Raw genomic sequence first — 13,176 nt, forward strand, 5'->3', positions numbered from 1 at the left:
CTCTCTCTCTCTCTCTCTCTCTCTCATTCTGATTCTGATTCTCAGGCTCTCTTTCTCTGTCTCTCTCGGGGTGGGATGTAGCCCAGTGGTAAAGTGCTTGCTGGATGTGCGGTGGGTTTAGGATCGATCCCCATTTGTGGACACATTGGGCTATTTCTCATTTCAGACAGTGCACCACAACTGGTGTAACAAAGGTCATGGTATGTACTATCCTGTCTAAAGATCACTTGCTGCTAATCAAAAAGAGTAGCTTGTGAAGTGGTGACAGCGGGTTTCCTCTCTATATATCTGTGTGGTCCTTAACCATATGTCTTGATGCCAAATAACCGTAAATAAAAAGTGTTTGAGTGCATCGTTAAATAAAACATTTCCTTCCTTCCTGTCTCTCTCTACCCCTCCATCCCAAGTGTTGCAATAATTATATACATGTATCAGGCACCTAATAGCCTTAATTTAGAATGCACTGAGGTTTTGTTAAATATTACTTTCCTTTCCTAAAATCATCAAAATCACTAACGATTGTATTGCTTTGTCTGGAGGCTCAGTTTGTTAAAACAATTTGAGTCTGTAACTTCAACAAGCTGAGTCACCATGTGTAAATAAAATACCATCATCATTGAAGATATTTATAAAATTCAAGTACATGTAGACATGCAGTGATCGGAAACATTAATAAATGATGTCTTTTCATGTATGAAGTCACAGTTTGTGCTGGATGAATTATTTATTTATCTATGGGAAGAGTGGGAGCTGGATGCTGCCCACAGCTGGGTTTACGTTGTGTAATCAGCATGGTGTAATATTAATCAGGCCCACACAGCAGGAATTCATGTTGTCAAGGAGACTGGGAGTCTCACAATCAAACAGCTGTCTGTTCTTTGCAGTTATTTTTATGGAAAAGAAAAACAAAACAATCACCCCACAAAAGAAAAACAAAACAATCTCCCCCCCCCCCCACAAAAAAAACCCCAAAACATAGTGCAATATTTTTTTCTTTTTGTTTTTCATTTTAAAAGTTTATTTTAGTAATGTATTTTTGTCCTCGTAATTTCAAATTTATATTTTAACTTTTTGTTTTATTTCCTTATTTGTAAATATATAAACCCCCGGAATAGATTTCAATTTCATAACTGCAAAATCAGGATGAATTTTGTGGACTTGTAATTTGGCATTCCATTTTTTTGCAACATGTATGGTTTAAACAGTATTTATTTCTGTTTATATTAACAGATGGGTTTGGTCAACAGGCATAGCCTATATAAAGACCTTTCCCTACATTATACAACTGAAATATTAGCTGGTCAACATGGATGGTTTAAACAATATTTATTTCTGTTTATATTAACAGATGGGTTTGGTCAACAGGCATAGCCTATATAAAGGCCTTTCCCTACATTATACAACTGAAATATTAGCTGGTCAACATGGATGGTTTAAACAATATTTATTTCTGTTTATATTAACAGATGGGTTTGGTCAACAGGCATAGCCTATATAAAGACCTTTCCCTACATTATACAACTGAAATATTAGCTGGTCAACATGAATGGTTTAAACAATATTTATTTCTGTTTATATTAACAGATGGGTTTGGTCAACAGGCATAGCCTATATAAAGACCTTTCCCTACATTATACAACTGAAATATTAGCTGGTCAACATGGATGGTTTAAACAATATTTATTTCTGTTTATATTAACAGATGGGTTTGGTCAACAGGCATAGCCTATATAAAGGCCTTTCCCTACATTATACAACTGAAATATTAGCTGGTCAACATGGATGGTTTAAACAATATTTATTTCTGTTTATATTAACAGATGGGTTTGGTCAACAGGCATAGCCTATATAAAGACCTTTCCCTACATTATACAACTGAAATATTAGCTGGTCAACATGGATGGTTTAAACAATATTTATTTCTGTTTATATTAACAGATGGGTTTGGTCAACAGGCATAGCCTATATAAAGGCCTTTCCCTACATTATACAACTGAAATATTAGCTGGTCAACATGGATGGTTTAAACAATATTTATTTCTGTTTATATTAACAGATGGGTTTGGTCAACAGGCATAGCCTATATAAAGACCTTTCCCTACATTATACAACTGAAATATTAGCTGGTCAACATGGATGGTTTAAACAATATTTATTTCTGTTTATATTAACAGATGGGTTTGGTCAACAGGCATAGCCTATATAAAGACCTTTCCCTACATTATACAACTGAAATATTAGCTGGTCAACATGGATGGTTTAAACAATATTTATTTCTGTTTATATTAACAGATGGGTTTGGTCAACAGGCATAGCCTATATAAAGGCCTTTCCCTACATTATACAACTGAAATATTAGCTGGTCAACATGGATGGTTTAAACAACATATCTGGATTTTTCAGCATGATAATGCCACCTCTCATACAGCTAGAGACACTAAATTTTCTTAGGACAAATAACATTGATTTCATTGATGACTGGCCCACTAAAAGTCCTGATCTCAACTCCATCGAGCATGCCTGGGATAGTCTGAGATTGAGATTGAGGCATCGTCCCAACCCACCCGCTAACGTCAACGAACTTCGTCAACCGCTCATTCAGGAATGGAACAATATTCCACAGGCAGAAATCAACACTTTAGTCAATTCTATGCACCTGCGATGCACTGCAGTGGTCAATTTAAGAGGTGGTCATACCAGTTATTAAGTGGGTGTTTTTATTTTTAACCCCTACCACACTTGGTCAAAATTTCTCCCAGTTTCTGTCAACCTATGGCCATGATTTTTGCACCAAACGATGCATCATGGAACACTCTTTAAATGCATATATAACAATTATTCCCCCGGTTTGTTTTCATCAAGTTATGTTCAAGCAAAGTTAGCGGAAGTTTCTTATTTTGTTCAGTATACAATTTCTACATGTACCTACTTCTAGTTCTACTAGAACATATCCATCAATTTGATCTCTGAATTTTGTATATTCATACTCTAAATTAATAAAAATCATCCTAATAACCCTGGAAATAAGTTGCGAACAATCGGTCAGGTCTCGTATTGGTTGCCCGTGACTGATATTTTGTTCATTATTAAATTAATGGTCGCCTTGCATGATTGTCTCCATTTTGTCAGATGATGATGGTTACTGTATCAAATTATACTCAAACAATAATATGTTTCTAATTATGTTCATCATATTTATTATGGTGATGAAAACTCTTAATGACGCTAATTTAAGAATCGTAACTGATATCGGTTACAACTGAGGACATACCATGTAACCTACTAATCAGACTAGGTATTATCGAAGCTGTCTTAGCGCAACAAAATCATAAAACCATCGTAGACTATGACATCACTACAGCACACATTTATAACCATTTTACGATTTTGTGGCACTAAATCTAGGCCTAGTTACCCTGACTACAGCATATTTTGTGGGATGTAACATTAATAATTGATCTTATTAAAAATACATAATTATAATAATATATGTATATATATAAACCCTGTATATTTAGTTTTTTTAATCTGCCTTTTTGAAATCTAGGTTATTACAGCTATTTGTAATCCTTGAAAGACCAAACTGCTGGAAGCAAATTGACAATTTCTTCGGCATTCCAAGTACTCATTATACTGTGAAATAATTCATCTGACCACACACACACACATACATCTACATGGTACATCGCTCACTGCAGTGACATCACTGACAAACATGGGTCCACCAAGATCCTTTCACTATGACCAATTATTCAACTGAGTGTTACTCGAAATATAGATTTCTTAATTAAGTCTCTTCAGTTTGATCAGTCGATCGCATCCAGTTAACAAAGACGGCGTCTGACCGTGGCACAAGATCTCGGTGGCTCATCGAGACAAAAGACTGCGAACTGTAACACAAAGACTGTTGCTGTAATCCCCATTATTATCGTATTTCTAATGCTATTTCTATTATCCAAAAATGTCGGAGGTGGGGGGGTTATGATCCAAAAAAAACACAGCAACAGTAGTTTACAATCTGCAAAAATAGCATAGTGAGAAATTCCTTATTTTCCCCATTTCTGAAACCAATCCTTTATGGGCTGCAGTTTTGTGTGCATCTGCAATCAGCTATGCATACAGCTCACCCTGTTGCAGCTAGAGTTGTGGTATAGTGAGTGAAGCAGGAGCTGGGAAGTGATAAATGATAGCCTTCAGCCTGATCTGCCTGGCACTGACGACTCTCCTATCTTTATATCAGTCCGGTCTTTGTATGTCTGCTGCTGATGTTGCTGGCAGATGCAGCGGTTCTCCAAGCAGACGTCAGTGTTTCTTTAGCAGACGGCAGTGTCTGTGTGTGTGAGTGAGTGTGTTTTCACCGATATTTGAATGGATGTATTTGCAGACTGAATATTAAGTGACCAGCTTTCTCCTTCATCAATTTAGCTATTTAGAAATCTTTGTGTTTCTGAGGCAGGAAATTGTGAATCAGTTTTCTCAGGGGGCGTGTGTACTGGTGTAATTGAAGGAAACAAAATATTTTTACGCTAAGGCTGTTAAAGTCATTCTATATCACTGGAAGATGTTTCCTACAAGTGGAGATGAAAATGGACAGGTAAGTGTGAATTAACCTATATGTAGTTGTGTAAACAGTACATATCTTTGTTACTACACTCAGTAAATTTGTTTAGTGGTAAGTTATTAGCATTATATCATGGTTCAGTAATAACTTGCTGTTGTACATACATGTAATTAAACCTATATACACTTCCCACTGTGTATTACATGTAATATGTAATGTCTCTGTGGGTCAGCATATATATATATATATATATATATATATATATATATGTGTTATCATTTTTGTTAGTCCAGTGGTAGATTATAAACATATCTTAATTGAGGATCAGTAGGTTTGTTGTGTTTACCTTGTTCCAGTAAGTACTGTGTGACTCGTTTGTCTCAGTTTGGTATGTGCTGTCTTGTTTTTTAAATACTATTTTGCAGCACGTATATATACATGTATGAGAATAGAATGTGATAATCGGGTTATGGTTAGGGATGTTTTCATGTATTTGGTATGGTAGGCATTTGTGGTAGCTCTCCCAGAAAGAAATGGTTTAAGTTTAGGCTGAGGTTTAAGAAAATCATACAGTAATGATAATAGTAACTAATTTTGTCAAAAAGTTAACTTAAGAAAAGAAAATCTGCCAAAAAATTTGGGTACGGCACCATACCTGTTTTACCCTCTGGCAGAAACCCTGCACATAGAAATTCTGTGTCATAGTCGTGTCAGTTTCTGTTCTAGCATGTACGTTTGTAAAATGTCTCGTTACTGTACCTGTATTTGGTATATATCAGTGTAGGGAATAAAAATTTTAAAAACCCAAATTTCATTCCCTAGACTGATATATAACATTTATCTAAGTGTAATATGTAATACATCTTGTGAGCTGAAACCAAAATCATAACAACAAGTATTCAAATAATGCAATTTATGTATCAGTGAATTAATGCCAACTGTTTTTCTTGTTATGCTGAACCAGGGTAAGAATTTAGGAACTATTCCCACCACCATCATGATATAATGTGTGAACAAATATTTTCTGACTTGAACCATACAGTAGGGTGATTTATACACATGATTTGACTGCAGTTGGAATGCCACATAAATAAAACATGTACTTGGAAATATTCATGGGCCAGCATACAGTTATGAAAGTTATGTGTAAACGGTTTTGTCACATGGCGTGGGAATGATTAGTACGCTCCAGTTTGTAAATATACAGTCAAACCTGCTCCTGTGGCCCACTGGTTAATCCACTACCGGTCAAACCACAGAGGACTATAGGTTTCGTCTCTGTCCATATGTCTGTCCCACATATAGTTTTCCGAATGTTTTTTTCTTCTCAGATGTTGCGCTAAAATTTTAAAGGTTTATCACGTTCTGTTGCATATCAAGTTTGACTTTCATGTCAATTTACCCATTGTTCACAGAATTACGGTACTTGAATGTAGGAGATATGAAAATGTGTTTTACAGATTTTTTTAGGAATACTTAAAGATATTGAGATGAATTTTTTGTATAACTTTATCATGTTCAGTTACAGATCAAGTTTGACGTTCATGTCACAGAGTTACGGTCCTTTAACTAAAGGAGATAGGATTTTTTTTCTCCAGATTTGTTATTGGAATGCCTAAAGATACTGAGATGAACTTTTTTGTATAGCTTTATCATGTTTTGTTACAAATCAAGTTTGACTTTGATGTCAATTTGTGCATATTTCACAGAGTTATGACCCTTCAACTAAGGAAATATGAAAATTTGTTGGGACATGCATTGCTTTAGCAGTAGTCTAAAAATGCTCGTTTAGTTCGATACAAAATGACTTGCGTTAACCAACCACCTTTCTAAAGAGACTGTGGGATGAGCCTGGGAAATTAAAAAAAAAAATGAAATGATGGATTAAACACCCTCAAAATATTTTATTCAACATCAAGGCTCGAAATTCATTCTGTGGAGTGCGAAGCAATCATTACTTTTACAGATTTCAAGATGGAAGCAAATGCTAGAAATTAAGTGGTTGTAAAAATTAAGACTTGTGTTAAGAAATGACCAAAATTATTATTTGGTTCATGCAAGTATGAACCAAAGAAAAGATGCGCACACTGTATGATTCTGCGTTTTTTGGTTCATTGAGATATGAACACAAAAAAGTAAGCACCTCTGGACCAATCAGATTGTCGTAAAGTGTAGATGCAAAACAAATTTAATTACTAACCTTTTAACAGCAACCTATAACTTGAGAATAATGTTAATAAAAGTAAAAGGTTAATATTATCGCTACAGAAAATCAAAAATACTTGATTTATGCTGTAAGAAATCAGATGGAAGGCAAAAGCTGCTTATGAAGTTGATTATCAAAAGTGCTCGCCTGATGCTCAGTTGTTTTAGGATCAATCCCTGTTAGTGGGCCTATTGAGCTATTTCTTGTTACAGCCAGTGCACCACGACTGGTATATCAAAGGCTGTGGTATGTGCTATCCTGTCTATGGGATGGTGCATATAAAAGATTCCTTTCTACTAATAGAAAAATAAAGCAGGTTTCCTCTCTTAGAATTACCAAATGTTTGACATCCAACAACAAATGATTAATAAATGAATGTGTTCTAGTGGTGTCGTTAAACAAAACAAACTTATAAATTTTATTCAGAACACCACTGAGTTTATTAAGATTAATTGTACAGTGTTTAATAGAAATGTTTTCAAACTGTATAATGTTATAAGTGATGGCTCTTTATTTACACCATTGTGAGAATCTACCCACGGCTGACACTCAGAATGTGTATTAATGAGCACGCATGTCAAGTAGATTGTTGGGGTCACATGTTCAGGTGTCAACAGGTGTTCCTTGACATTTGGAACAAAGCATATAAATACAAGATATCAGTGTCCAGGTATTATTGCAAGAGAATGAATTTTTTTTTTTTTTTTTTTTTTTTTTTTTTTTTTTTTTTTTTTTTTTTTTTTTAATAAAGGACACCACTAGAGCACATTGATTTATTAATCATCAGTCAAACTTTTGGTATATCTAACATATAGTCTTAGAGAGGAAACCCACTACATTTTTCCATTAGTAGCAAGGGATCTTTTACATGCATTAACCCACAGACAGGCTAGCACATACCATGGCCTTTGATATACCAGAAATAGCCCAATGGGCACACCGATGGGTATCGATCCCAGACAAACCATGCATCAAGTGCTTTACCACTGAGCTACATCCCACCCCTAGACTAATTAAGTACTGCAGTTACCGAATATATACATATTTCTTTTTGGAAAGAGGAAGGAGAGTATATAACGGCCACTAATTAAGTACTGCAGTTACCGAATATATACACATTTCTTTTTGGAAAGAGGAAGGAGAGTATGTAACAGCCACTAATTAAGTAGTGCAGTTACCGAATATATACACATTTCTTTTTGGAAAGAGGAAGGAGAGTATACAACGGCCACTAATTAAGTAGTGCAGTTACCGAATATATACACATTTCTTTTTGGAAAGAGGAAGGAGAGTATATAACAGCCACTAATTAAGTACTGCAGTTACCGAATATATACACATTTCTTTTTGGAAAGAGGAAGGAGAGTATATAACAGCCACTAATAAGTACTGCAGTTACCGAATATATACACATTTCTTTTTGGAAAGAGGAAGGAGAGTATATAACAGCCACTAATTAAGTACTGCAGTTACCGAATATATACACATTTCTTTTTGGAAAGAGGAAGGAGAGTATATAACAGCCACTAATTAAGTACTGCAGTTACCGAATATATACACATTTCTTTTTGGAAAGAGGAAGGAGAGTATATAACAGCCACTAATTAAGTACTGCAGTTACCGAATATATACACATTTCTTTTTGGAAAGAGGAAGGAGAGTATATAACAGCCACTAATTAAGTACTGCAGTTACCGAATATATACACATTTCTTTTTGGAAAGAGGAAGGAGAGTATATAACAGCCACTAATTAAGTACTGCAGTTACCGAATATATACACATTTCTTTTTGGAAAGAGGAAGGAGAGTATATAACAGCCACTAATTAAGTACTGCAGTTACCGAATATATACACATTTCTTTTTGGAAAGAGGAAGGAGAGTATACAACGGCCACTAATTAAGTAGTGCAGTTACCGAATATATACACATTTCTTTTTGGAAAGAGGAAGGAGAGTATATAACAGCCACTAATTAAGTACTGCAGTTACCGAATATATACACATTTCTTTTTGGAAAGAGGAAGGAGAGTATATAACAGCCACTAATTAAGTACTGCAGTTACCGAATATATACACATTTCTTTTTGGAAAGAGGAAGGAGAGTATGTAACAGCCACTAATTAAGTACTGCAGTTACCGAATATATACACATTTCTTTTTGGAAAGAGGAAGGAGAGTACCGGTAAGTGTTCTGTAAAACATATTTGTTTCCTTTCAACAAGAATTTGAAGTTTTTGTTCTTGTACAATTGTTTCTGACATCTGTTGTCACATTTTAAGATACTGTGTACATTCTAGTATTCCAGTGATCGATTATCTTTAAAAGGAAATTGATTGATCGGGTTCTCTTTGTACCAGTTCTAATTAAGTGATTATACTAAGTGATTATACCTATGATGATGCAATACATGTGCATATGGAATCGGGTCAGGTTCAGGGGCAGGTTTTTTGCATACCGGGTATACATGTGTATTGAAAAAAACGAAAGACGTTACATTGGTATTAAAAGTAAAATTAGCAAAATACATATATGTAGGATCTGTCCTTGTGAATATTACAGTAGGTGTAATCCTGGTAATATAAATATGTTATATGTGTAATTGATGATAATTAATAAACTCAAAATTGATTCCCAACACTAAATTTCATGCATGTCAAATTCATTAGATTCTTGTAATCTCTCTCTCTCTCTCTCTCTCTCTCTCTCTCTCTCTCTCTCTCTCTCTCTCTCTCTCTCTCTCTCTCTCTCTCTCTCTCTCTCTCTCTCTCTCTGTGTGTATGTCAGTGAGTGTGTGTGTGTATCAGTGTGTGTGTGTGTGTGTGTGTTTAGATCTATCAGTATCTGTCTGTGTCCATGTCTATAGTGTTTGTATGGCTATTGGTCATGAATCTATAGTTGTAAATGTTGGTATATTGAAAACACATGTATGTCTGTACAAGAAATTACAGAGCACCATGGAGTGAAGTAATTACATGTAGTTACTAGGAAGCTTGCCTGACATTTATGATGATTAATTTGATTTCTAGCACAGCAATGCCCCTTGGGGAGCTTTCATCTAAGCCTTGTATTTCTCTTACTAATGACCATGTGCACAATGTAAGAAAATATGTCAAGTGTGGTTGGAATGAATGAAGGTTCCACATGTACACAGTAACCGTTACACACACATGCATGCACACATGCACACACCACACTACGCATGCATGCATGTGCATGCGCACACACACACGCACACACCACACTACACATGCATGCTCACACACACACACACTGGGGACAGTATTTCAAAATCTTTGGTAATCGAAAGTCACGTGGAGTTTTACTTAGGTAACCGATTGTTTGGTTACGTGAATATAGATAAGTTAGACCTACCTAATTGTAAAACACTTGAATTACGGTTCTATGCTACATTGGTGGTTCAAATTTATTTTAAAAAATAAATTGATTTTCAATTTGACTTCTAATAGGATACTTGAAATTTGTTCCCCACGTAACCAGTTGGTGGTTCATGTGATTTTAAAGTTGCATAACTGACACGCGAATAGATCAACAGTTCTTGTGAAATATTGTGACCTGCACACAATAACACACACATTCACATGCACATGCACATGCACATACACGCACACGCACACTCACACGCACAATTATCTAAAATACCCTGCAAATTCGGGTTTTTTGCGTGATTGGATTTGCCAAACCATTCTTGGCATGTGTAGTGTGTCAGTGAGTAACTACATATTTAGATGAAACACCTGACAGTTACTCATGGGAACATGCAGTTATAGGGTTTTGAACAAGATCATATTTTAGTGGTTCAGATTCATTTATGCATACATACATGTATATGTAGACTATTTATTTCCTAGCAAATGGAATATAATATGACCAAAAAGCAGTTAAATGCAGATAATTGTATACATGTATAGTAGTACTTTGGCAATGGCGTTAATCAGCTGTTGGAGGGGTGGGATGTAGCCCAGTGGTAAAGTGTTTGCTTGATGCACCGTCAGTCTAGGATCGATCCCCGTCGGTGGACCCATTGGGCTATTTCTCGCTCCAGCCAGTGCTCCACAACTGGTGTAACAAAGGCCGTGGTATGTAGTATTCTGTCTGTGGGATGGTGTATATAAAAGATCCCTTGTTGCTAATCGAAAAAAGTAGCTAATGAAGTGGCAACAGCGGGTTTCCTCTCTCAATATCTGTGTGGTCCTTAACCGTATGTCTGATGCCATATAACCGTAAATAAAATGTGTTGAGTGCATTGTTAAATAAAACATTTCCTTCCTTCCTTCCTTAATCAGCTGTTGGTGATATCGTGCTTCTAAACTCCAATTTTGGTTTGCCATCCATTAGACAAAATGGCACATATGACAGCCTTGAAGCAAGTAACACCTCCCAAATGAGGCTGGACCATATTGAATTCTTAGACTTGAAACATAAACCACTGAAGTACGTGTGATTCCATTTGTTTAAAGAAATCAATAGAGCTGCTGGTGACTGATTTCAACCTTAAATAATTGGTAATCCGAGTTCAAATAATGTTTAATCCTAATTCAGTGCTGGAACCCAAGTGGAACAAATGAAAAATGTCAGGAAAGGAAAGGAATTATTGTTAATGAAAAAAAAAAAAAAAAAAAATGTTTGTTTTGTTTAACGACACCACTGGAGCACATTGATTAATTACTCATCGGCTATTGGATATTAAACATTTGGTAATTATGACTCGTAATCATCAGAGGAAACCCGCTACATTTTTCCTAATGCAGCAGACAGGAAAGCACATATCACAGCCTTTGTCTAGTTGTGGTGCATTGGTTGGAACGGGAAAAATCCCAGTCAGCTGAATGGATACGAGGTGATTCTATTGTGCGATGTTAGCACCTCAAGTGAACACTCAACCGACTGAGCTAAATCATGCCCTGTTAACGATACCTCAACACATTTTAAACTATGGCAGTTTGGTGTCTAGTAGTGACGTATTGTGGTTATTTTCACACTTTGTCAGTAGAGAAAGAGAAGAAACCTACTGTAGCCAAATACATTGTAGGTAGGATAGTCCTGAAAAGCAGTCAGGCCCAGTGCTTATAACCCTTAAAGTCTAGACTTTAATAAAGTCCAGACTTTAACGTCATGGCAACACCATTCAAATAGCATTACCTTAAAGTCTGGACTTTATTAAAATCTAGACTTTAAGTTTTATAAGCACGGGCCCAGACCTCAGAGAATTGAAAGTTTGATCAACTCATTTGGGGGTTTTGAAAAAGTTAATTCAGGTATCCCATTTCCTTTTCCTAGGTGGGAACCACTAACGAGCTGTGAACCCAGTACCTACCAGCCTTATGTCAGATGATTTAACCATGACACCACTGAGACCAGTATCCTACCCCTTTCACCTTGAATAATTTGTAATGCTAAGTTGACCAGTCTGCTTGGTACCCATGCGAAACAAATGAGATACATAAGAGACTGGACATTTTTGTTTGGTCCTATTGTGCATAATGCACGTACTGTGTATGGCATGTTTGTAAACCGACCTCAAACCATATGGTCATCTGCCAGTGTTCATGGTGGTCACACAATGTTTCTAGCTGACTGCATACTTTATTAAACTATAGACCTTATACCTGTAGTACTTGTGTGACAAAGAAAGAAAGAAATGTTTTATTTCACGACACACTCAACACATTTTATTTACGGTTATATGGCGTCAGACATATGGTTAAGGACCACACAGATTTTGAGAGGAAACCCGCTGTCATGGGCTACTCTTTCCGATTAGCAGCAAGGAATCTTTTATTTGCGCTTCCCACAGGCAGGATAGCACAAACCATGGCCTTTGTTGAACCAGTTATGGATCACTGGTCGGTGCAAGTGGTTTACACCTACCCATTGAGCCTTGCGGAGCACTCACTCAGGGTTTGGAGTTGGTATCTGGATTAAAAATCCCATGCCTCGACTGGGATCCAAACCCAGTACCTACCAGCCTGTAGAACATGCACGAAAATGCAGATATTACACCTCTGGCATTTTAATGCAGTTTTATTGGTGTGAAGCGCATGCCAAAGGCTTGGCAGCATGTTTGTCTTCAGCAGCCAGTAGTTCTTACGTAGACTACATTCAAGATATCAAGTCCCTTTATCAACACTTGGCCTCCTCCTCTTTCATTCTTATTCTTACTCATTCCGACCCCATAGGCATGTAGTGTGTCCCATTTTAGATACACAACACTTAACAGTTTCCAGCATTTCCTTCCTGTACAAAGCTGGGGAAATGTTGAACTTAAAAAGATGCATGCAGACATCACCAGAGCTGTACATAGGTACTGATTTCCTTGTGGAGCAGAGACGGGTGGTGGTAGCAGGAAACTGGTACAAAAAAGCCAGCCGTCTGCTACGTTGTATTTG

The 13,176-nt window shown here is 36.4% G+C and overlaps 1 protein-coding gene across 6 annotated transcripts in view; it reads left to right on the plus strand.

The window, feature by feature from the left end:
- The window catches only part of LOC121367713 (septin-2B-like), a 123,508-nt gene that overhangs the window by 61,039 nt on the left and 49,293 nt on the right, over positions 1-13,176 (plus strand). The window contains exon 1 of one of the 6 annotated variants that reach the window (XM_041492048.1): positions 4,198-4,594. The exons of the other annotated variants lie outside the window; for them this stretch is intronic. Coding sequence (XP_041347982.1) covers positions 4,562-4,594 — 33 coding nt within the window. The 5' untranslated portion in view covers positions 4,198-4,561. Of the gene's footprint in view, positions 1-4,197; positions 4,595-13,176 lie in introns of those variants that run through there. 6 annotated transcript variants of the gene reach the window in all.

This window comes from Gigantopelta aegis, chromosome 3 (assembly GCF_016097555.1).
Source record: "Gigantopelta aegis isolate Gae_Host chromosome 3, Gae_host_genome, whole genome shotgun sequence".
NCBI classification, from domain to species: Eukaryota; Metazoa; Mollusca; class Gastropoda; order Neomphalida; family Peltospiridae; genus Gigantopelta; species Gigantopelta aegis.